Genomic DNA, 25845 nt, shown 5'->3' with positions numbered 1-25845 from the left:
TCCAGTCTTCCCATTGGCATTTCTTAAAGGGACCCTAAGCCAGTTTGTGAATACAGTTGTGAGGGGGGACAAGAAGGCAACCTAAGTCTATTTTTAAAATTCTTCTATTTATTTGAATGGCTTTTAAGAAGCAGAAGGCGAGGCTGTAACATTAGGTATGGGACAAGCATGAGTAGTGAAAGGGATCCACACTGACCAGCACGTGGCATCCTTTATCGTGTGAGCTGGTAAATGCCGCAGAGCCGGACAGAGCTGGGGGCCTTTGGAGGTTGAGGGCAGACCACGGAGGGACCAAGCTGGGAAAAGTGTGAGCAGTCTCACCCCCAGGCAAGGGAAGTCCCACAGATGAAGAAACACAGGGCCCAACTGTTTAAGGAGGCACTTATAGGTTTACCATGGAAAGCAACCCAGAGAAGTTAGGTTATAAGGAAGACCAGGGCAGCCCATGTTCGCAAAAGACAGAAGTAGACCTGTCATAAAGTAAATGGTATAAAATAGGGCTTCTGACAGGTAGATCCAAGCCTACTATGTGTAGAGACTTCATTTTAAATCTTGTGCTAAATTGGGGGTACAGAGATCCTTTTAGGTAGAAACTAGAACTTAAGGATATGTGTGCTGTTAATAAAAAAGTTTGTATGTACACAGTTTAAAACACACAAGGAATGAACTAGGTTATCTTTAAGTTATCTTAAAGATCCAAAGCTCTGTGAGTCTGAGTGTAATATCCTCATACTCAATTACTCAGTTCTGAAAAACCCCATTCACTGGGCCTGGGTCAGAGGGTGCACAATGGAAATTCAAAGGCCGGATTTGGCCTGTAAGATGTGGTTTATCTGGCATGCACAGTGTTTTCTAAATTCAGAATTCAGTTGCCAACATTTAAAAGTCCAGATTTCTAGCCTCTCTTGGAAAATGGGGAGGAATATCTGGCACCAGCAGGCCACATTCCCACACGGCAGCAACCGTGTCAGACTACAGCATATGTGTTCCGCATTTTGCTACAGTCCTTGCCTAATCCTCTTCGCTCATTGATGTTTCCCGTCCAGCCCTTGGAGGCATCAGAGTTTGTGACCTGGCACAGGTGTCCAGTCTATGGCGACCTCACGATTTTCTACCTGGTGCAGCTATAAACCTAGACTTGAGGCTTCTACCCTAATTCCATAGCAGAGCCATCTTAACAGCTGGCCCGTGAAGGCGTACTCACCTGCAGGCCAGGAGTGTGGGAATCAGCGACCCCATCTGCAGAGTTTTGGTTTGTCTTACAGTAACTGAAAAGTTGCCAGCCATATTTCATTTTCATAAATTGAACCCAAAGGCCTCTTGGGGATGGCCCATCAGGGAGATACTTCCTGATCAAGGCCAAGGGTAAGTCACTTCTGGGCCAGACTAGAACACCCAAGCAGAGGAAGGAATCCCAGCCTAGGCAGGGCTGGGCCAGGAGGGCAGGGAAGAAGGAAGCTTTCCTAGCCATGGCCATGAGACGACCAGGGCAGCTGGGTACAGTTGGCAGCTTTTATAGATGCCTAGGAGGTATCACTCATGGTGTGAATGGTTCCATCTGCCTTTGTTCAGTGCACAATCTGCCCAACTGTACATGTTGGACTCAGGACTGTCAAGGGGAGGGAAGAAATAAATGTAGATGGTGAGGCAGGTGCAGCCAAAAGTGATTCTACCACTTTGTCCCCAAGGCTGCAGGGATAAGGGCGGGGGAGGCAGAGGGTTAGGAGCCAAGACCTTGTTGGCCAGAGTCTAGAAGCTGGAGAGATAGATAAGGGCCTCAGAGAGCCCCACACTGCATATGTGCAAATGCCCATGAGATGATAGGAAGAGCCAGAACTAGTCCCAGGAAGCAGGGCTGGCCATCAGTATGTGGGGTCCAGGACCCTTAGTTAGCAGAGATAACCAACTTGTACACACACACACACACACACAGTCGTCAGCAGAGATATCTGCCCCATTACATACACCCACAAAAGCATGCATACGTGCAGTTTTAATCCTGTTGCGCACACTCATATGAGTGTGTCGATACATGCAATCACAGTGGCTGTTGGTAGGAGCTGTCAGCTCATCACACAGTTATGTTTAGCAGCACCTAAAGTCCTTTTTGGCTAAGCTACTCGCGGGAGTCCAGCACAGCACCAAGTAACATGGAAGGAGAGAAAAGTAACCAGGGAAGAAAACCATTAACTATGGCCAGCAGCGGAGTGTTGGCCTGCAGTGCCACCTACTGGTAGGAGGGGTAACTGAAAAGTTGCCAGCCGTATTGTACTTTGCTTGAAGACCATGAAACCTGGGACACTGCTTCTCAGGCACCTCTTCTAAGGAAGCCACCAACACAGGATGCCATTCTTCCTCCTTTTTGTGTTCTGCCTGAGTGGGGTGAGACCCTGGCATCCTCAGAGTTGCAGCACAACATTGGGGAATGAACATTCAGGGCCTTGCACGCCCCCCTGGAAAGCAGTATCCAACACCAATAGGGATGGCAACATAGGTTTTTCATCTTTCATGCCAACTCCAACCCACTGGTAGTAGCTGCCTGGAATGCTGGGTTGAGAAGGATTCCGAGGTCAAGCCTGGGCTTAGCGTAGAAGAGTATCCCGACGGAACAGTGCCAGCAACCATGGCGGTAGGTAGGACCACTTCTACACTTGCCATTCCCTACACTGGCAGATTTCTCCTGATTCACAATTCCATCATAAGGGTATGCGTGTTTGTTGCTCACTCCCTAATACCGCAAGAAAACTGTCATTCCAACTTTCACTGGAGTTTTATCTCTCACTTGATCAGTAACTTCTGAGCCAGCTGAAGTCCTCACCGGGACCGTCTTCGTGAAGAGCTTGTTCTTGCTTCCACAGAGAGCATATGGATGACTTGTTAGATGTGGGTCCTTAAGTCAACGTGGGGCACTTCACTTTATCCAAAATTAATATTTACCTAAGGCCCATCCATCTACCAGCACTTACTACTTCTCAAGAGGCCCCTCAAAGGCAATGAGGAGCTGAGAACAACATAGCCGTGCTGAGCAGAGGCCAGCCAGCTGGGCTCAGCCCTAGCCAGGGGCCCCGCTCCCTGCCCCTCACCCAGCAGCTTGGGAGAGCACGCTAAAATCAAATGTGTGCATCAACATTCCAAATCACAACAGGCCGTGGGTCATTTGAAAATGGTCAAACTTTGAAATCTTCAATCTTCAGATGCCAAGGGTCTGCTGGGTTTAGCATCAAGGTTCTCAGTTAGTGCCTGCCATCCCTGACGATGCCTGCAGATGGGCACAGAGACGTCTCGTGCTGCCCCCTCTGCAAACGAGCCAGCCTCTACCTCCGAATGCTTAGGTGGATGTAAGCTGGACTCTCCCACAGAGGAGCGGGCCAGGGATGTTTGCCTTAACCCAGGGGTCAGCAAACTCTTTCTGCAAACAGCCAGAGAAATATTGGGTCGGCCAAAAAGTTCGTTCGGGTTTTTCGTAGGCTGGAACTGAAAAACCCGAACGAACTTTCTGGCTGACCCGGTATTTTCAGCTCCTTGGTCTCTGTTGAAACAATTCAACTCCATTGCTATAGTTTGAAAGCTGAAGACAGATGTAAACAAATGGGCATGACTGTATTCCAATAAAAGTTTCTTTGCAAAAACGTGGTGGGCTATATTTGGCCAAGGAGCTGCGTTTGCCAAACCCAGCATTAGCCCAATAAGAACCGGGTTCCACAGAACTTGGGGTTGTCTGGAGGTGCTTTAGAAGATCTGCAAATGTTTGGCCCTAGTTTAAATTCCTCTTAGCTATTTAGAAAGCTATAACAAAGATGTACCCTCTCAAGTCTATTATAGTATCTTAACATGCAGGGGGTCAACATGTTAACAGACTGTCAAGGGAACGCCATTGCTATGAAGCTTCTCTTGCTACGTCTATGCACGTATGGGCCGTATGGCAAAAGAGTTAAGGGCCTGAGTCCCACCATCAGACAGACATGAGCTCGAGTCCTCCCATTGCCACTTACCAGCTGTGTGACTTTGGGCAACTTACTTAACCTCTCCAAGCCAGCATGGCCAGGGGACCCCCAAACAGAGTGGACACTGGCCATCATGCTGGCACAGACTCCCGGACCCCCTTTTTGCTGGATCGTGGGAAGACGAAGGGGCCAGGGCAGCTGAGTCCATGGGGAGGGGGAAGTCAGGGGCTCAGGCCAGCGCTATTTACAACTGTTATGGAGACATTTCAATATTTTAATCACTAGTTTAGCTGCTGGTGCACACCAGTTGAGTATCATTATAATGCTGGATCCAGCTTGGATTTACACTTCTTGCTGGTTTCAACTCCTTCTGCTACATCCCCATCATTCTGATTGGGCTCTCAGAAAGCAGAGAGGGCTATTTTGCAGTGACCTTGGCAATCTCAGTGCATAGTAACAGGGCTTCTGTTTTTCTAAGTGGCAGTTTCCATTGGGTCTGGGACTTGGCTGGCAAGAATTTCCTGGGACGTGCTCTGCAGGCGCTGTTGGGGTGCCATGCTTTGGGCTCCAGGGGTTCTGCATGTCAGGAGCTGTGGCTCCTCTGGCCCAGTGCTGCAGTCCATGGCTGGGCCTGGGGCTTTGGTGCTCGCATGGCTTTTTAATTTGTCTGCTGATACAGTAAACGATGTTCTTCTCCCCAGGACGCCTCCTCATCGCTTGAAACAATCAGAAGGTGTGTCTGGCAGCTGTCTAAGCCTGCCCCCAGGACTTCTGGCCTTTTATTCCAGACACTGAAAGCTTTTTTCCAGGCCTGAAATGCTCATTTATGGTTTCAATAATAGAATTTGGACCCTAGTGTCTCTCATCGCTGAGGGCTGTCCAAGTCTATTAACAGTGCTCCAGTGAAATACACAGCTTTTATGGCGCCTTATCTTGCTGCTTCCCACATCACGTTTTCCTGCTTCCTGAGAGACCTGGAAGAATCAGGGGTGTTTATCGCGAGGCCCTGGGGGCAGGACCTCTTGGTCTCAGCATCCCTCGGTGCATCTTAATTAGGTGACATCTGGTGCTGCCCTCACAGGGCATGTGTCCACCCTGGTCACACAGCCTAGTGCCATGCAGTGAACCTCGGCTGTGCCCAGCCTTGCAGGCTTCTCATGGCTACCAGCTGGCTCTGTGAGCCCTGGAGGCTCACCCAAGGGGTGATTCTGACCCAAGAGGAAGGAGAAGCAGGCCTTTGTGTGGTTCGGCCAAGATCAAGAGTGACTGGGGTTGAGTTCCTTCTCTCACTTCCTTTTGGTTTCCTGGAGGCTGTCCTTAGGTCTCACAGTATCTCTGGCTGGGCTGGGAGCTTCGGCAGAGGAAAGAGCTCCAAACCAGATCCTCTGCCCTGAGGCCTCCTCTGTTGGCCAGAAGGATCCTGGCTGTTGATGGGATGACCCTGTGCAAGGACATCCTCGTCACCTGCCCGTCCCCTGGCGGTGCCCAGCCACTCAGCACAGCCTTGCCCTTCCTCCCCACAGCCAGCCTCTCAGCCGCTCCAGCACTGACAGGACAAGCCCAGCCCAGGACTCTCTTCTCACCCAAACTGTTGCTCATTTCCAGAACCACCTCAGTCTTCTGACTTCGTTCTCCCTCCTGCGTTATCTTTCTGACATTACGATCCTGCCCTCCACTGCCCAGAACCTGTGCCCATTCAGACCCTGGGCTGAGTCCTCAAAAGGATAAAGGTCAGGCCCCACGTGGCCTGTCACCCCTTTTCCTGCCCCCAGAAGTGTTCCAGCTCCCCTGCACACACTTCCGATGATACCTTTGGCTTTCTTCATAAAGTGCTTGCTCACAGCTGGGATTCGCCCAGGAGGGTGGGCAATCAGTCCCCGCCACTGACATCTCCTCACCCCTTCTGGGTCTTCCTGAGGGACCAGCCTTTGGAGGTCCCACCCTCTCTCCGGAGAAAGCCAAGCTGGTCAGCAAAGGAGGAGGCTGACTCATCAAGCAGTGAGAGTTCTTCCCTGGAAGTGGTGACAAAGAGGCTGCAGGGGCTCCTGCAAGGATGGAGAGTTCACCAGTGCACCGCAGGGGGAGGTCACCTCATCCTGGAGTCCCTTTGACAGCATCCTAGTGACGAAGAGCTCGCTACCTCCAATCACAATCCCATAGCTGGAGAATCTTGCTAATGCACATTGCAGCTCCTTCCTCTCTAACCAGTCACTGCATCAGACCTGACCTCCCCACACTTCCTATATCACTCCAGGCAGGCCTTCCCTTGGGCTCAGCCTGGACCACCTCCCACTTCAGCCCCTAAGGTTTCTCCCCTTGCATTTGAGCTCACAATAATAAACACCAATTCTCCACCTCTTCCCCCCAGCAGGGCTGCTTGGCAAGCAGAGTAGGACACAGTCATTGAGGGAGTGAGGGTTGAGGTGAGGGGGTTGATAGGCAGGAACAAATTAACTTTGGCTAAAAAGCAAAAGTGAAGGAAGCACTGAGCAGGCCTAGTAAAGCGCCTTCCCAGGGAGAGCCTGCAGTGCCCCCTGCTGGCCGGAGGAGAGTCTGCATGCAGGTTAAATTCCCTCCCTCCCTCCTTCCACAAACCCTGCACCTGGCAGCTGACCCTTGATGACTCAGATTAAGGCATCGCAGGAAGCAGACAGGTCATCTCATCCAGTGGTTTTCAAACGTGTGAAATTATAGGGATGGTTGCTGTGGATGATTGTGTGCCTTGCCCATTTGACAAAGGCCTCTGGGCTGAGGAGCCGGTAGGGGCCAAAATCCAGCCTATAGCCTGCTGACCAAGCTGTGTGCCCCAGCGTGGTCCGGGTCAGCCCAGAGGAAGGGCAGTCTTTTCACAATTCATTCTAGAGACGGCGTCCTTCTATAATTTGTACGAAGGTGCCATATATATCAGGAGAAGCCCTGGCTCAGAATCCTTCCTTCAAAGAGGGCAATCTTATAAAACCAAGCCTTTTTAGCTAAAGAAGAGTTTGAAAACCCCCTAAATGATGGGGAAACTGACTCATCAAGCAGTGAGGGTTCTCCCCTGGAAGTGGTGACAAAGGGGCTGCAGGGGCTCCTGCAAGGATGGAGAGTTCACCAGTGCACCACAGGGGGAAGTCACCTCATCCTAGAGTCCCTTGCAAGGGAACTTAAAGACGTGGACAATGCCAGGACAAAGCTTAGAAGCCAGATCCCATCTCTCTCAAAGCAGTGTTCTTTGTACTACACTGAGCTGGTTTCATAAGCCCCTTTTGAGGCACCCTGCTGCTCTGACCCTCTCACCCTTAGTCCCATCAACTTCCCCCTGAAACCCAGCTTTTTTGCACAGTCTTACTTTCTGAGCCAGGATCATGGCACAGTGTTTGCCCAAAAGGGGAGCTGGTGAGAATGCCGGACCAGTCTGCATAATTTCCTACAAGTACCTCACTCATAGGGATGAGGGCGGACATGCAGAAGGGCAGAGAGGTGAGGAACTAGAAGGGTCCATTGGGCGACGTGTATGACATGGAGCCATGCCTGGAGCAATGTGGGTCAGCAAAGCTGGTGGTTCAGCTACAGTGCAGATGTGGCTTGCTTCGTGGGTGTGGTCCGCCGGGGTGTCTGCGCCACACCGTAAGGCACGTGGGCGGCCACTGTGCCCATCTCCTGAGCCCCAGCCACGTGGAACATCTGGTCATCAAAGAAGATATGTGGGCGGATCTTCTCCAGGAGGGGGCCCTTGGGTGCTCCCGCAAGGAACAGGGCCTCATCCGTCTCCAGGCCCCAGGTGCGCAGGGTCTTGAGAGCTCGGGCTCCAGAACTGGCTGCACTGCGTGCCGTCACCAAGTAGGTGCGGATTGGACACTCCAGCCGCAGCCCCTTGGAGTAGAACTTCTTTTGCAGCCTACCCAGAGCCTCCAGAAAACCCTTTAAGGGGCCCTATGAGAAGGCAAAGGAACACTGTGAGCTCACCCCTCTCCCAGACACTTGCCCCCTCCCCTGCTGGGCTCCTACCTATAACACTAGGATCTTGCTGTTTGGGGTGGGAAAGTTTCTCAGGATCTCTAAATCTCTCAGTTCTGCTATGCCTGCTCGGGCCACTGCATGCATCAATTGGACTGTAGGTCTCTATGGCAGTCTAGGTGTCCATACTGCTGTGATTGGGGATGTCTGCGTCAGAAAAACTATATCAGGGCTGTGACTATAGCAGCCCACCAGGTACATGGGTGTCTGCCCTGCAACTCCGTTAAGTCTGGCCTTTGTGCTCATCAGCAGGGAGGATATTAAGAATATTTAGTGGGCTTCCCTGGTGGCGCAGTGGTTGAGAATCTGCCTGCCAATGCAGGGGACACGGGTTCGAGCCCTGGTCTGGGAAGATCCCACATGCCACGGAGCAACTAGGCCCATGAGCCACAACTACTGAGCCTGCGCGTCTGGAGCCTGTGCTCCGCAACAGGAGAGGCCGCGATAGTGAGAGGCCCGCGCACCGCGATGAAGAGTGGCCCCCGCTCGCCGCAACTAGAGAAAGCCCTCACACAGAAACGAAGACCCAACACAGCCAAAAATAAATGAACAAAAATAAATAAATAATTTTTTTAAAAAAAGGAATTCCTTAAAAAAAAAAAAAAAAGAATATTTAGTAACTATGGCATGGGCACCCTTCAATCAGAATGGACTCTAGCTGGGACAGACAGACCAATGTGTCACTGCCCAATGTCAACCCTGCCCCTGGGGCAGGCGAGTGGCTCAGGGTGTTGTGCTCCAGCTCTGTAGGGTCAGGGGAAGGGTTTATTCTTCACAGTGCCTGGAGCAATGAAGCTTCATGAGGAGATGTGAATAAAGAACCAGAGGATGATGAAGAAGAAAACTGTAACGCAGCTGGAAATCAGGAACGGTAGGTTTCTAATCTTGGAGACCCCTCACTTGCTGGGTGACCTGGGGCAAGCAGTGGTCTCCTGGGGCTCTGCCTACCACTTAGTGGAAAAACTGTCCCGCTCTGGATTCCCAAGGATTTCAGAGGGAACCAACAAGAGGGAAAGTGAAATGAATACTCTGGAGTCATAGCTGAAGCCTGCTGAGCTCTTGGAGAGAGAGGCTTTGGGGTTATTGAGCACCCAGATTTTTGTTAAAAGCACAGATAGGAGCTCGCTGGAGGGCTGGAGAATGCCAGTTGCTCCAACCCCAGGGAATTTCCACCAGCTCTAGGGTGTATTCTGCTCTCAGTGAGACTCTGAGCAGTTTAAGGGTGAGTGAGGGTCTCTGAGCCCCTGGCCAAAGGATGGATGGCAGGAGGTGTGAAGGGCTGGTGTGGCCCAAAGCAGATGGGCTGCCCAGACCCCACACTAGCTGGATCTCCTTGCCCCAATGAAGGGCGCTAGCCCAGCTCTTCCTTTCCTCCAGTGAGGGAAGCAGGGACTTCTTGGGAGGATGGGATACCTCTCAGAGGGGTGGGGAAATCTCTCAGAGGGGACAAGCGTTCCAGAGGGAGGATGGCAGCTTCAGAGAGAGAGCATGAGGCCTTCAGAGCGGGATGGGGACTTTAGAGATGGGACGGAGACCTCAGAAAGAGGATGGAGGCTTCAGAGAGGAGCTGGGAGCTTAGAGGGAGGATGGGGGTTTCAGGAAGGGGATAGAGACCTACACTTGATTTTAGCCAAAAGGCCGAGAAGCGGTGGGGATGGAGACCTCATAACGGAGCTGCAAAGAAGAGGTAGGGGCTTCAGAGAGGGGCTTAGAGAGAGAATGTGGGCTTCAAAGGGGGGATGGGAATGAAGTGAGAGAGATGGGAGCTCAAAGAAGAGGTAGAAGCTCACTGAGGGGACCCAGGGGTCAGATGAGAGGGAGGAAGGCTGGAGGCCTAGGGAGGGGAGCTGGCTGGATTCTGGGCTGAGCTTGGGGTTTGGTTCTGGGCTGGTGGTTCCAGCCAAGGGCAGGTTCTGGGGAGCTTCCTTGCTCCACCCAAGGGTTCCGGGGAGTGTGTGGAGCACCTGGGCCAAAGGTTTGTTCTCGTGGGCCTTCTCATGCTCGAAGAACCTGTCCAGCCCGTGGGCCTTCACGATGCGTTCCGACTCATCTGAGAAGAGCACAGCATCCCCATCGAAGGCCACCCGCAGCTGACTCTGGGATACAGCCACGTCCCTGCTGGGGCTGAAGATGGTGGCGGCTGCGATCCCTGGGCAGAGAAAGGCAAGCATTGTCTGCCTTCGTCTAGCTAATAGGGCCCCGACACCCGCCTCAGCTGCCTGGGGGCCAGGAGAGGGCTATCTCAGGCTATCCTTGCCCTGCTTGCCTCACCTAGGACTCAGGGGCCGGCTAACGAGGGCTAATATTCAGAATATTTCAAAACGGGCCAGTAAGAATGGATAGTGGCTTTTGCTCTGAGTAGGGCTCTGAAGGCCCCAGCCTATGCCAGGGTTTCCCTTTTAGTTGCTGCTTTGAGGGAAGGTCTGGGAGGTGTCCCAGGGAACAGGGGGCACTCAGAGAACTCAGGGCAGGAGCTATTTATCAATCGGCATGGGGGAATTTCAATACTTTAATATCTAGTAAGTTCATGCTGGTATGGACCAGACAAACATCAGTCCTGGATGGAAGGGAGGGTCCCCCAGGCCACCACTGTCCTTCCTGGAGTTCCTCACAGGCCCCTGATGTAGATCTACATGGGGGCTGGGAAGGAGCCCCAACCCTGGCTGGGCCTCAGTTACTCTCTTGCTGTTGATTCTGCCAAGTCCCTCACCCTCTCTGGACCAAGATAAAATTAAGGCGCTCAGCTCTGTCTGGGGCTGAGATTCTAGGCTGCAGTCTGTAGTGAGGTGGGTGTGGGCACCCCTCAGTCTGCCGCCACAACGGCACAGACTCTGGGCTTCTCCAGAGGGCCCAGTATGCCTGTTGGGAACCCTGGCTCCAACTAGAGCTCACTGGACAACAAAAAGCAGTACCAGCTGGCTGGAGACCCAGGCAGTGGGCTCAGCGCAACCCCGATTCTTCCCCTCTCCAAAGGCCATGTCAGCCCTGCTCTTTGGGAATCTAGGGTCGCAGACCTGGACAGAGGCAGAGCTTTGGGAGGAAAGAGCAATGCCAGCCTCCCCACAACTTCACTAGCCTGAGGATGTGTAAGTAGGCCCAGGCCCTGGACATCAGGCCAGGCACCTTCTCAGCTTTGCCAGTGCTGGAACCAAGATGAACCAGAACCACCGGACCTGGGGAAGGCCTGCCTCCTGACCATCCCTTGCTCCCTAGCCTGGGCTTAAATTATAGACATATAGAGGCACACATGCGGACCAATGCCAAGACCCCAACCAGAGGGAGTGACATCTGTCTAGGGAAATGGCTTCCGCTTCCTGGTTAAAGAAAGTCTCTTGGAACCCCAAGCAGCACAGGGGAGTGAGGCATCAGCGGGAGAGAAGCCAGGCTTCCAGGCAGGAGACAGCATGAAAGAGGAAGAGGAAAGTAAACATATCGTTGGTTGATAAACAAACTTATGGTTCCCAAAGGGGAAACACCGGGGGGAAGGATAAATCAGGAGCTTGGGATTAACATACACACACTACTATATATAAGATAGATAACCAACAAGGACCTACTGTATAGCACAGGGAACTCTACTCAATATTCTGTGATAACCTATATGAGAAAAGAATCTGAAAAAGAATGAATGTATATATGTATAAAACTGAATCACTTTCCTGTACACCTGAAACTAACACAACATTGTAAATCAACTATACTCCAATAAAATGTCAAAATAAATAAATAAATAAAATAACAGTAGCGTTCAGCCTGAGGAACCCTCTCAGGCAGTGGGCAGTTCTTCCTCCCCTGTGAGCCTGTCTTCTTCCGTGAACAATAGGGAAACACACCTTGTCAGGAGACTGGATACCATCCCCAGAACTGCCCCTTGAAAGAGACACGTGGAGGGAAATTCTCTTTGTCAGCACTTGCAGCCGTGTCTCTAACCTCACCTCAGCACTGGCCGGCCCAGCTGCTGGAATGCTGCCCATTTCCCAGACTCTACTGCTCAGGCTGGACTAGGTACTGATTTCCCTCCTCATTGGCCCAGAGAAGGACAGAGGCTGCCCATGGTCACACAGGAATTAGAACTCCTACTGACCTGGAAGATTCTTGGAAGGGAGTAGCTTTCTGGACTGTAAGGAGGGTTCCCATGGAAACGGAAGGCTGGGTGATGCTGATGAGTAAAAGCATCCTTAACATGGCAGGGGAGGAGGTGGGACAGTGGAATAGATGGGCAATAAGTGAAATAGGTGAGGCCTTGTTCTCAGAGTTTACAGGACAGGTCATAGGAATTAAGGAAGGTGCTGCCCTTCCAGTTACCATGGCAACCCCTAGTGCCTGCTCAGAGCTTTGGGACCAGGCTTCCTATCTCTAAGACCCCTTAGCCAGACTCCCCACACTCTCCTTCCCCAGTCTGACTCACCTTCATCGATGGCTTCCTGCACTTTTTCTGCATCAGCCGACAAATAGAGATTGGTGTGATAGGCCTTGAGGTAGCAGATGGGGCTGTTCCCGCCTGTCATGCAGAACCTCTCAATGGACAGGTCTGGAGAGGAGATAGAGAGTAACCCTCAGGACCTCAGAGTGGTCCCTCCGTGTTCAGTGGACGCCATCTTGGTTCTGAGTGGTGGTGGGGCAGCAGAGTGATTCTCTGAGTGATTTTAGGCCAGCGTTCCCCCTCTCTGAGATCCTCCATTCTTCGACCATGAAATGGGGATGATCACATCTCTGGAGGGGTTGCCTGGCTCACAGTAATATCCCCTTGTCAGGGGATCACAGTACTACAAAAGTAGGTCCCAGCCTTGTGGCTTGTGGTCCCACCTGGTCATAGCTGACTGGATAGGGGTAGGCACCTGACTCAAGCTGGGCCAATTAGATTCCCTTCCAGCCTGGGCTGAGAGTCACCTAGTACCTATGTCTGTGCAGGTTGTAAAACTTTGCTTGTTGATAAATGGCTGCTGCTCTGAGCCCACAGAGTTACTCCATCACTACCCCAGCCCCTCACACAGGAGGGTCCACAGTGGAAGGGCACAGCAGGGGTCCTTCAGGACTCTGTCCCAGTACCATAGGTGGTGTCTATCCTGATTCCTCGGTACTTATGTCACAAGGTGGTTAAATATTTTGAATATCACCCTTGCTCCTAACAATTTGAAATTAGGATTGAAAAATGCCAACTGGCCTCTCTTGGTTGCTGAAAACAAGGACTTGTAAACTTGTAAATTTTGGCCATATTCATGAAAAGCAGAGAAACCTAGTTTGAGGAAAGAGAAAAAGAGACAGAAAAAAAAGAAAAAAAAAAAGGAACAGATTTGCTGAGAGAAGCAGAAATAAGGGCTCATGTGGTCCAGAGAGAAAAAAAAACCCTGGATAGATTTCCAGTACTTGGATTCAGGCCTTTGTGGGCCCAATTTCACTTCCTTCCCTGTGGTTCCAAGAGGCACACCTGTAACCTAATAAGAAATCATTTTCGGGAATTCCCTGGCAGTCTAGTGGTTAAGACTCCGTGTTTCCACACAGGGGGCACAGGTTCAATCCCTGGTCAGGGAACTAAGATCCCGCATGCTATGCAGCACAGCCAAAAAAAAAAAAAAATCATTTTCTTCAGCTTAGGCTGGCTCTGGAGGGTCTATTACTTTCAATCAAGAGTTTGGACTAAGACACAAAGTCCCTTCACTCTGATGACTGCACCTGCCTCCGCCAGCAGACTTTAAGGCCTGTCAGCCCTCTTGCAGAGAGAGAAACTGAGGCACAGGGGCAGCAAGTGCCCTGCCCAATCACATAGAGAGTGGGGCCTGTGCAGCGATGTGCTGGAGCCGGCTTGTACCAGCTTGCAAGAGCCGAATGTTAAACATCCAGGGACTTTTGGAGCCAGTTAGATTTTTCAACTATTGGTAGCTTGACATCAGCCATGGTGGGAATATTTACACCCTGAATATGGCAATGCTATACAAGCAGGGTTTTGGGGGTTTGTTTTGTTTCTTGAAAGGGCCTGTTTACCAGCACCCCTCTGAGCTCGCGGTTCCAGCGGGTTTACCTGCACCCTGCAGAGGTGTGACCCCAACCCCAGGTGTCCGGTAGGGGTCGTGTCATGGCCAAAGCCCTCATGCTCACCATAGTGGTTGATGCTGTTGATGAGACGGACGCCCACTTGAGCGTGGTTGTTGGTCACGAGGACGATGTCGAAGACGTCCTCGCTCTCAGGGTACAGCTCCCGCAGCCGCCTGTTCACAGCCTCCAGAGCCTGGATGGGAGAGGGGACCCTCGGGCTCAGACCCCCAGGGACTGGTGCCTGGAGTTGGTAGCCAGGGTTGGGGAGGAGGGGTGAGTTGGGATCCAACACGGGGAGGAGAGGGGAGGTCAGGGGCCAGGCTCGGGGTGAGACCAGTGGACGCGGGCTATCTCCTCCTAGTCTCTGCCACTGTGCGGGTTGATTATTGCCCAGGGGTGCCTCACTAAAAGGGTGAGTGGGGGTCGAAATCCAGCTCAGGTTCCACGCACTAAGCTGGTTACCTGGAGTGGTGTTGCATTAGTCCAGAGGATGGGGTGGCCTCTTCTTCCCACAATGGCTGTCCCCTTGCCAAACTATGCTCCTGTGTGGTGGCATCTGCCCAGAGGGGACCCCTTTTACTTACTCATACACCCATGGGAGTGCTTTTCTCTAATGCCCATGAAGGCACTGTACGGCCAGTGGTGGAACTGCCCCTCACCTTCACGAAGGGGAAGGCCGGCCCAGGGCTGAAGGGCTCGTTCTCGTGTTCCAGCTGGTAGCGCACGTACTCCTCCACACCCTGCTCTGTGTAGATCCGCTGCTCCTCGTCCATGCGGAACAGGGCTCGGGAAGACACGGCAATGGTGACTGCATTCTGAGGCTTGGGCTGCAGGGGTGCAGGAGAAGGGGCTGACTCTCAGATTCTCTTGAGGAAGGTCTCATGTGTCAGCCCCTCCGGGGACTGGGGACAGGGAGAAGACACAGGTCCAGCCTCTGCCCTAAGGAGCTCAGCCTTGGGCAGAGGCAGACCTAGATCAGGACCCCTTCTGTGCAGGACCCAACTGGGGACTGAGGGAGTTGATGGCTCCCCACGGAGGAGGACAATCGGATGGGAGGCACATGCCCTCAGGGAGTTTGCAATCTAACCAGCTATCTGGACTCGACAGAAAAATGAATACAGTGTATATAGCCAAAGTATGACAGATGCTCAAGATGGTCTCCACATGGTTTCCATCACAAAATGGGAGCTACATGCCCTTAGGAAGAAGTGGTGCCCAGAAACATGACAATTATATAAGAACATCTATCTCCAGCCCAAATCTTTCTCCTGAGCTCCAAACTCATATATCTAACTGCCCCAGTTGACTAATAGACACTTAAACTCATCATGCCCAAGGCTGAATTCCCAGCATTCTCTGCACCCCCAAACCTGGTCCCCTCCCCGCTTTCCTCATCTCAATGCTTGGCACCACCAACCACTCATCACCTAGACCAGAAGCCTGGAAGTCAACCGCAAGTCTTCCCTCTTCCTCCACCCCCTTCCCCCATCAATCAGTCACCAAAACATGCCAACTCTACTAGAATCCATTCACTTCTTTCTGTCTTCCCTACCATGGTCTGGCCCATCACCATCTCTCATTCCATCCAATATGTGGTCCATACTGTTGTCAGGGGATTGTTCCCAGATTCAGATCTGATCATACCCCGCTTCCCCCTTCAGTGGTACCCACTCTTCTCACATTCTGATCGGCAGCCTTCAATATGGAGTAGGAAGCCCTTCATGACAGACCCTACCTCTGTCTCCACTGTCACCTTCCTATTACCCCATTTTGCTCAATCTGACCTTTCTCATGTCTGAGCACACTTCCCCTCTACCTTCTCTGAGCCTTCGCACATGATGTTTCCTCTGCCTGATGTGCTCTTTCCCTGATTGCCCTTCCAGCTAACTTCTATCCAACCTTCAGGTCTCAAACTACAAGTCACCTCTAGGAAGCCTTCCCTTACCCCTAGTCATGGGCTTGCTACCTCTCCTAAGGATTTCCTTTTTGGTAAAATTTAACACTAAATTATAATTACTTATTTAACTATTTCTATTTCTAGACAGAGCTCTAGAAGCAGGAACCATGCTTAAGTTCTCAGGTAGCAGGAACCGGGACTATCCTGTTCATTTATAGTATCTCTAGTGCTCAGAACTGTGCTTAGCACATAGTAGGTGCTCAGTAAATATTTAATGTCTCTGAACTTTTAAGCAATATAGTTTAATGAGAGACAGTATTTGCCATGCCAAATTTAACATGAACTAGAAACTCCAGCGCAGTGCCCTCATCTGTTCAAGTTGCTTGAAATATAGTAAATGCTCAGAGAATATTGTTTCGGTTGATGCAAATTTGACAAACATTTACTGGTTCTTTGTGCCAAGCACCTGGGCTCTGTCTGGTAATGATACTGGTGGAGATTTGGCTCCTGCCCTCAGAGTCACAGGCTGGTAGGGGAGAAAGAAGGAGATGCAAAGGGGACTGAAATGAGTGCTAGAACCAGGTGAGAGCAAAGTCTCGATGACAAGTGTTCAGAGGAAGTTGTCATAGGACAGGAGGCATTTCAGCAAAGCCTTGAAGGAGGAGTGGGGCGAAGGAAGGCACGAGGAGGTGTGCACATACGCCGTGCCTTCACAAAGGTGAGCAGAGCTCTGTGCATGGGAGCAGAGTGTAGTTGAGCCCAGAAGAGTAGGCAGGTGCTAGATTGCAGAAGGCCTTCTTTCAGGGGCCCGGGAGAGCCTCAGAACTCCTTCGGCACGTCCAGCAGAATGGGGAGAGAGGAATGCCACCACAGGCAGCAGCTGGACCCTTCATAATCCCTGGGGTCCCCAAGGGACTCACAGACACCCAGAGAGTCCCACCACATCTCTATGACTTGAGCAATCCTGGGACTATGATTCCCACTTTACAGATGAGGAAACAGGGACTCAAGTTGGGGGCAAGACTCATAAATGGACCTTGCATTCTGGCCTGCTCCTTATAGCCCTGCAGGTCACGCACTCAATCCCATTTCTTCTCTCTGGAGTCAAGCCTGGGTCCCAATCAGTTGACAACATTGAGTGATGACCATGTGACAGGCACTGTGCTGGGGACATGGCAGGGATCATACAGTTGTGATCCCTGCCCCCATGGAGCTTATGATCTACCCCCAAGGCAGAGATTTGTGCATGCTTTAGAAGAGCACTGTCCAATAGACCCTTCTGTGATAATGGAAATGTCCAGTGCTCTCCGTGTGGCTGCATGTGGCTAGGGAGCCACTTGAAATATGGCCAGTGAGACAGAGGAACTGAATCTTTAATTGTATTGAATTTTAAGTTTAATCAATTTAAATTTAAGTAGCCAAAAATGGCTAGTGGCTAATGAAGATTTAGAACCTCAAGATAGGAATAGAAGACCAGAGTCCCCAAACTCAGGAGGTGGACCTCAGTTTGCATTTGACTTTTATCCCAACCAAGATGGTGTGTGGGCCCAGCAGGGTGAGTATAAGGCATTGGCAGGACAGGTGCCTGTCCTCTGGGGCTCAGCCCAGTAACTCTCCCAGCTGCCAACCGCCCCCAAGTGTCTGTGTGTTCTTGGGCTGGGTACCTCCCAAACCTCTCAGCCACCATGAGCCTTCAAGGAAGGAAGATAAAAATTAAAGAAAAGGGTGATAGAGGGATGGCCAGGGATGGTAAGGGTATGGTTGGGGGGGTGGGGAGGCCCACTCTCATAAACCCAGGAAGCCTGCTGGCCTTCAGGACAAGGGCTAAGACCGCCTAGCCCCCTGGGCTTACTGCCCCAGGGACAGGCCCAACACCCCTTCAAGGACAGAGAGCCAGCTACCCTCCAGCTCATTCAGGCAGGTTCCCAAGCCCGCTGCTCCAGCTCAGGCAGCCAGCCAAGGTCTCGCTCGTCACTTTCTGTCCCACAGTCCCTGCCAGACTGCTATGTTCTGGGTCTCCTCCGGCTGACCGGCCCAGACCCCATCCCATCCCACCTCTGGCCACTGCAAGAAAAATATCCCAGCTGCCTTGGTCCCAGGAGTCTCCACTTCCTTCTTTTACAGATGGGGAAATAGGCCCAGAGAGGGGCAGAGTATTACTCTTGGTCATCCAGCAAAGGCAAGGCAGAGCCAGGATAAGATCCCAAGTCTCTGGCCTCCAGCCTGGCCTCTGTCCACACAGCAGCACTCTACTCCCATATGCCCCTCCTCAACCACTCCCAGAAGACCCCAACCCCTGCTACTTCAGGCACTTCCCTGGGACACTCCCCACACCCCAGCCCTCCCTTCCCAGATCTGGGAGAATTGGTGAGGGGCACCATGCCCTCAGAGTGAGGTTTCTCAGGGCAGGGCTCTCTTTACCCCCAGAATGGAGGGCCCCAGGGCAAGGACCCTGCTTCCCTGCTCAGCCTGCTCTGACTCTGTACAAGTGAGGAGCAGTCTAAGGGCCTAGCGGGCATGAGCTGCTGGGGGAAATATGGAATCCCAGCTGGGAGAGAGAAGCAGCCTGTCTGGGCTCCAGGCGGAGCTGAAGGAACAAGTGAAAGGGGCTGGTCGGAGCTGGGGAGAAGCCAAGCACTAAGACACCCCCTTGGACCTCGCTGCAGAGGGAGGCCACCCTGTCACGTGATGTCAGGTGCATCTAGAGACAGTTCCTCCAGAAATCAGAAAGAAGTCCAGATGCCAGACTGAAGCTTGGGTCAGAAAGACCCCCTACCCCAGACCAGGAACTCAGCCTGGGAACACTGGGCTCCAGGGAGCCAAGGTCCTGCCAGCTCTCCCTGTCTTTCACTGGAGGGGGGTGGTATTGGGGGGTCCAGCTGATTACTCCTGCTTCGGGGACAGGAATGGAGGGATAAAGGAGGGCAGTCCAGCCCCACCCAGCCTGCTTGAGGAGCTCTCACTGAGGCCAAAGTGATTTTGCCTGTTGGGCCCAAGATAGGAACATAGCCAAAAGCTGTTATTTCTAGAAGGACTTAGAGTGAGAAGGGCTGCCGGAGGAGAGAGGAACAAAGCAGGTTTGGACTGAGGTAGTCCTCTGACCTCATGAGGTGAGGGCCTCCTATAGGCCTTAGGGGGTTAAATATTTCACTCAGGCTCCTGGGGATGAGAATAAGCCTAGGCCAGGCCCTGATGGGGCCCAGGAGGCCCAAAGCCCCCAGAATAGCTTGTAGGGGGGAGGGGTTTCTGCAGGAAGGAGTAGGGCCCAAGAAGCCACCAGTCTCCTTGCCTCCCAGAGAACAGTGAGGGCCAGGGGCTGACCGAGAGGTCATAACTGACGACTGGGCCTGAGCTCCCGGGTTCCTTGGTGCTTGGGGAGGAAACAGATTGACGTGCTCCACTCACCACCCTAGTTCCCAATGTCCAACCCCTCCTTTCCATCCCCCAGGACGTGACATTAGTCCAGCTTCCTCCCCAGGCAGAGACCAGCCTCCTCACGGATCTGCCTGCTACCAGACACACCCTCTCCAATCCATCCACCAACACAGCCTCAGAGTGACCTTTCTAAAATGAAAATGGACCGCGTTAATCCCTTGCTGAAAAGTCCTGCGATAGCTCCATAATGGTTTTCATACTTTTTTTAAAAGTAGGTTGACATTTTATGCAAATGAACTCTTGGGAGGAACCCCAATATGTAAACCATATAGTACCATATTTTATTGGTATAAATTTATACTACAAATTCAAATGTATTACATATTCACGATATATTTATTATAATGTCAACCAATGAATACAGGAGACCAGTGTGGATTTAAGCTTCATCATCTAGTCAGTTTGTTTCTGTTTCAGTTTGTTGGTTTTTGCGCAGCATTGAGAAAGCCCTGATTCACACCAATAAGTGGCTGCAAACGGTAAAAGCCTTTTTTTTTTTTTTTAAGGTTTGGTTTGTTTTGGTTTTTTAATTTATTTTATTTATTTATTTTTGGCTGCATTGCTGCGCGCGGGCTTTCTCTAGTTGCGAGAGCGGGGGCTACTCTTAGTTAGGGCGCACGGGCTTAGTTGCTCCGGGGCATGTGGGATCTTCCTGGGCCAGGGCTCGCAACCCATGTCCCCTGCATTGGCAGGTGGATTCTTAACCACTGCGCCACCAGGGAAGCCCCAGGTAAAAGCCTTTTTTGTTTTGTTCTGTTTTAAACTACAACCCTCAGGAGACTCAGCAACGATTGTCAGCAATCTCAAGATACTCTTCTATTAAAACAGATCACAGGAAAAGCTTTATTCTGAGGTTTGCTAACAAGATAATCAACCTGTAGCATAAGTTAATATGTGGGCAGTCTCCAAGGTGCTAAAATATCCAATAACACATTTGAGTAAGTTGAGTTTTATCACCTATTTTTACTTGTGTAAAACATAGTTTGAGGAAGAAAGAAAATGAATTGGCTTCACATGTGAGTAGACCCCCTGAAACATGGGGCTTCATGGAACCTAGGTTTAAGACCCCTAACCCCACTGAATAAGGTTCAGACTCCTTAATGTGGCATTCAAGGCCCTCTGTGGGTCTCTGGCATCACTTCAACTCTTCTCCTTAAGATCCTGCATCCTCTCAGTTTCAAAGACATCAGTCATGCTTTTTGCCCAGCCTGTTTCCCTCTCTGCCTGGGAAAGTCCACCTACTCAGGCTTTAAAATCAGCTCAAATGCCACCTCTAAAAGACTTCCTGAGTTGGCAGTCACTCCCGCCTCTATGCTCCCAGGGCTAGGGTCTTTCACCTGAGCACTCACCATGTCCAGGGTCTCTGTGAGCTCCTGAGGCGGGGACTCAGTCTAATTCATTCTCAATCCCCACTGCTGGGCAGGCCTGGAGGTGCTCTGGGGGAATGACTATTGACAGGGTGGGCCTTACGGGAAGGGTCTCAGGCTGGAGCTCTTTGGAGGATGCTCTGAGCCAGCTTCGATCCTCTATCCCCTTCCCAAGCTCTGAGATCTGGGAGGCTGGAGTGAGCAAGGCCCAGGGACCAACCAGGGCATCATGAATCTGTCCAATGGGGAGACGAGCTCCCTCCTCTGTGTGAATCCCCAAGGGCTGAGACGACCACTGAGGTCGCAGAGATGTCGATGCCAGCGAGGGCTCCCCTGTGAGGCGAGCAGAGCCCGGAGCTGGGGAGCAGAGTCCAGCGTCGGGATCCCAGAACCAGGGACGCAGAGCCCTAAGCGCAGAGAGCAGATTCCAGTGCAGCTCCCTTCTCTTAAGACGCGGGGAACCCGGCGCCCCGAGCCCAGGGCGCAGGACCTTGACTCAGACCCTAAACGCAGAGGTTCGGGTCCGGAGCCCGGTGCCCAGATGGCAGAAACTGGAGCGCACAGCAAGGAGCCGGGTTACCTGAGCCCGGGGCGCTTCCGCAGGCGCCGCTGACCGGCTTTGCCAACAAATGCCGTCCGCTCGCCCCAGGCTGCCTGCAAGGGGAGGGGCTGGGCCGCGGCCTGAAGCTGGGCCCTGATGTCAGCATGAGGGAGGGGGATCCTGGCGTGGAACCCGAGCCCCGAGATAAAAGAAACACCGGAGCAGAGCTCCAAAAATAAACCCGAGCCCGTGCCAACGGCCTGGCGCATTCTGGTGCTGAGGAGCTGCGTCCCTTCTCGGAGGGGCACCACGGGTGCCTCTCCAGAGGGCTGACGACCCCCTCTCCGGTGACCCTCCCCCTGCCCTCCCCCATACCCATGCCCTGCTTTTACCGATTTGGGTTTCTTCTTGGGCGCGAGGTTGTCGTGGAAAGTCTTGGCTTCCTCCCAGCGCGGGGCCGCGGCGGTCTCTGCCCCCGGCCCGGGCTCGCGGGGCTCCCGGGTCTCCCCAGGCTCCATGCTCGGCTCTGACCCGGCCCAGCCGGAGAAGGCGGCTGCGGAGAGCGGAGCCGGCGGGGCTGGGCTGCGGGAGGGAGGCGCGTCCCGGGGGTGAGAAGGGGGCGGGCAGCGGTGGAGAGTGCGCGTGCGGGCCGGCCGGAGGGCGGGGTGGGGGGGGCCGGCCGCTGGGGTGCTCAGCTCGCCCTGTCGGCAGCCGGTGCGTTGCTGCTGTTGCTGGTGGATGTGTATTTCAGGACAGCTGCGCTCTCCTTCCCCGAAATGAGGCGGGTGGGGGGGGGCGGGGAGGCGGGCGGTTGGACCCTCGGGCTCGCAGGAGGAGGGGGCCTAAGCCGGGCCTGCGGGCTGCTGCGGGTTCGGGATTGCGGGGATCGTGTTCTTCGCAGGAGCTATTCGGCACCGAGAGAGGGGGAGGCCTGCCAACTTTTTTCCCCCGGGGTGGTGATCCACAAAGGAGAAAATGCAAAGCTAGCCGCCCCCACAAAACAAAAGCTAGTCCCCGTCTTTCCCCTCTGATGCCAGGACAGTGGGACCCTGAGCGGCGTCCTCTTGCCTCAAACCCTAGTCCATTCCGCAGAGGGGGAGGAGGTGGTGGATGGACAGCTCCTTCCACGAGCAGGAGCCTGCTCCTAGCTGGGGGCACAGTGGAGGGCCCAGCCGGGCAGCTTTTCCCCGCCAAGGCGGAGGGGCCCTTGAAGTCGGTGGCGAGACCAGGCTCCCCTTGGCCTGGCGGGGGACCCAGACCAGGGAGACTCCCGGGGACCCCGGTTCCTGCTGGCCCCTTGATGGCCAGCAGGGGGAGCGCACTCCCAGGTACCACCTGCTGAGCTTGGTTAGTTATCCGCCACGAAGTGGCTGGATTGAAAGAGGATAGAAAAGGAGCCTAGGAACCCAAGAGTCTTGGACCAACATCCTGGAGTTCTAGGGCATTGCCCTCCTTGGTGCAGACCCCGAGGTGCAGACATTAATGCCCCTCATTCCAAGGCACAGGCTAGGAAGCAGACAAGGGGCATCTCTGTGTGTGTCTAGAAGTGTGCAAAGGTGGGTGGGAGAAGCAGGAGAAAATACTGGCTTAGCCTGGTGGACGTCTGACTGGGATGGGGTACAGAATAGAGGGGTCTTCCCAGCCTCCTTCATGACCTGGGAGGAACCAACCAAACCTTGCATGGGAGAAAAGGAGAAATAATCATAACAGAAAGTTTTAGGATTGGGGGAAGTATGTTTAGACTTGTCCTTCTCCAGGCTTGGTAGATTGTTTCTATAGATGGCCTCAAACTCTCTCCCATCCTGCTTGCTCTTTGGCAATGTGACTTGGACACTTCTCCCATCCAGAGGTGGAGCTGAATCTGAGTTGACCCAGCATCTTGCTTTGACTTGCTTTGACTAATAGAATGCTGTAGAAGTGATGCTGTGTGATTTCTAAACTTAAGCCTTAAGAGGCCTTGCACCTTCCATTTTTGCCCTCTTGAGAGCCAGCTACTATGTAAAGGAGTCTGGAAAGGCCACATGGAGAGGCAGAGAGGCCCTGGAGGATAAGAAGCCAGTGGAGAACAGTGGTTTCCCAGGCAACTGTCAGCATCAGTTGCCAGACATATGAGTGAGGTCATCTTACTGTTCCAGCCCCAGCCCAGCTCCTAGTGGGGTGCAGCAGGAGGAGTGACCTCCACCGACAGCACATAAAGTAGCAAAACCTCCCAGCTGAGCCCAGCCAACCCAAAGAATCATGAAAAATGATACGTTTTTATCGTTTTAAGCATTCCATTTTGGGGTGGCTTGTTACACAGCAATAAATAATGAAACTCTAGGAAAGGGTCAATTATTCTCAGGTGCCTCATGGAGGAGGAGGAGGAGGAGGTCATCAGGGAGAATGTATAGAGTTATTTGGATAGCAGTGAGCACCTGACCCAAAGGTGAACCATCCCCATGCTGTCCAGTGACCTTTGACCTGTGTAGTAGCCTGGGTTGAAAAGATGATCTGGGCTAACCAGATTCCTCTTTCTCAGGAATTTAGAATTGGGAAACAGGGGCTGGATAGTCAACTGTAAGAACAGAAGCCAAGGATGCTGCGAAATACAGTTGGCTTCCAAGAGGCCTGGATGGGCCTTAGCAAGCTGCAGTTACGTGCAACATAAATCTAAGAGGGGGCAGAAACTCTGTGAGCAGAATGAGCCCATCAGCATAAAGATGGAAAAGGGTTTCTGCAGAGGGCAGCAGAGACCCCATGAAAGAGAAGCCGTGCTGCCCTGAGAGGGAACTGCTGCTGGTCCTGATAGTTTCCCAAGTCCTAGCTGAAGCCTGGCTATAATGCCCATCTCTAAATTTCCATGAGATTCTCCACATTGCTTCAACAAATGCCCCTCAAAAAGGTGGTGGCTATTGGATTTGCTTGACTAGCAACTTTTCCCACCCTCTCCTCCTAGCAACAGGCCCTGCCTCCCTGGTCACAGGAATAGGCATGTGACGCTGCCCAGTCATATAACTCTATTTCCCTGGACACAGTGATTGAGCCACAATGGGGATGCGACCTCAGCTGCGCCACTCTCCCAGACTCTTGTACAGGGATGCTGGGAGATTTGGCTCTGTCTTCTCTGGGGTTATTAATCTGGGACAATGTGAGCTGAGACCCATCTTTCCCTGTGGCAGGAGAAGCCCATCTGAAGAGGACTCAGGATCCCCGCACCTGAACTGCTCCCCCTGTGGGCTGGTCTTTAGCAAGACCAGGGGTGGAAGCCACCTCCTCCATGAAGCCTCCCTTCATCCTTTACCTGTCCCCCTCCCCTTCTCCTCCCCTACCTCCTGGCCCCCCCAGGCAAGACCCTCCCTCCTCTGATGCCCAGAGCTCAAGGTTTGTTACCTCCCTTTTCACCTCTAGATTTGGATTCCCTCCCGTGGATGAGGAAGCACTATGAGCAGTGGCCTTGAAGTTAGGAGACCTGAGTTCAGGTCCCAGCCTTACCATCCATTCTCTAAGCCTTCATTTCCTGTCTTTTTTTTTTCTTTCTTTCTTTTTTAAATAGAGACTTAAAAGTGTATTCAGCTCAGCTGACAGGGAATCACATGGGAAGCTCTTTGGTTACTATGATGGACCGTGTACACATGAGGGGCCAACTGTTTGAGGTCTGGGAGGGCTTCACAGAGGAGGAGATCATTGAGACAGGGACACGGGTGGCCCAGGGAGGGGCAATGGCTTGTGCACAGGCACAGAAGCCTAAGAGATCCCTTAGGGAAACAGAGGGCAATTCAGGGTGGCTCAAGTGCAGGAGGGGGAGGTGGGGGTTAGAGCAGACTTCTGAGGTCAGCAAGGGACAGATCATGCAGGGCTGTGAGGGACTTCGAAGGAGCTTATTATACTGAGGGAAGAAGGGGGGCATTGGAGAGTTGACATGGTCAGATTGGTGCTTTAGGAAGATCACTCTGGTTCCTTAGGGGCAGATGGTCCAGAGGGCAAACTTGAAAGCAGAAGCTGGACTGACCTGTGACCTCAAGACAGGCAGGAACTCGACTCCCTTTCCCCTCAGTGTGGTTTCAGCTGCAAGTAGCAGACCCCCCCCAGTTCTCAGGCTTCTGAGTCACCTCCTTAGGTTCATGGTTGCCCTGAGGCCAGGTCAGCCTCATTCCTCTGTCCTAATTGCTTCCTGTCAAGGGAGCTGGCCCCCTCCAAGCGTCCTTGAGAAAACCCTTGTAAAAGTAATTGAGCGTTTCAGGAGGAAGCAGGCACCTCCAGCTGCCACTGCACCTGCCCCCCGCCCCCACCCCGGACTCCCTGCAGAGAATAGCGCTTCTCTGGCTTTAGCGGGGGCGTTCTGAGAAAAACACTTCACCACCAATTCCCATCCCCACCCCACCACATTTGGGTCAGTGTAGGGTGTCTCAGGGCTCTGGGCTCCTGTGGACGGTGGAACAGTGTCTGCACTACACAACACCCTTGACCAGGAGGGCAGGTAGAGGCTGAGATCCAGGCTGGCTGCCACTTGCCAAGCTGTGCATCGTGGCATGACAAGGCTGTATTTGTTCAGAAAAGGGGTATATTTTTCTCATTAGCCCAAAGGTGCCATCCATTGGCCCAGCTGAATGCTTATGGGACTGTTACACTCAAAGGGGCACCTTTTCCTAA

General features: G+C 52.7%; 1 protein-coding gene across 1 annotated transcript; it reads right to left on the bottom strand.

The window, feature by feature from the left end:
• Positions 1 to 88: 88 nt before the first annotated feature.
• Positions 89 to 21853, bottom strand: NT5C1A (5'-nucleotidase, cytosolic IA). The gene is made up of 6 exons (XM_082464513.1): positions 21609 to 21853; positions 14636 to 14803; positions 14040 to 14169; positions 12352 to 12474; positions 9908 to 10092; positions 89 to 7859 (listed from the first exon to the last, which is right to left on the bottom strand). The coding sequence occupies exons 1-6, from the start codon at positions 21732 to 21734 to the stop codon at positions 7494 to 7496; spliced, it is 1098 nt and encodes a 365-aa protein (XP_082320639.1). The 5' UTR covers positions 21735 to 21853; the 3' UTR covers positions 89 to 7493.
• Positions 21854 to 25845: the final 3992 nt, after the last annotated feature.

Source organism: Balaenoptera physalus, assembly GCF_965194825.1.
Source record: "Balaenoptera physalus genome assembly, chromosome: 1".
NCBI classification, from domain to species: Eukaryota; Metazoa; Chordata; class Mammalia; order Artiodactyla; family Balaenopteridae; genus Balaenoptera; species Balaenoptera physalus.
Note: the sequence above shows the minus strand (reverse complement) of the source record. Positions and strands in the feature narration are given on the sequence as shown.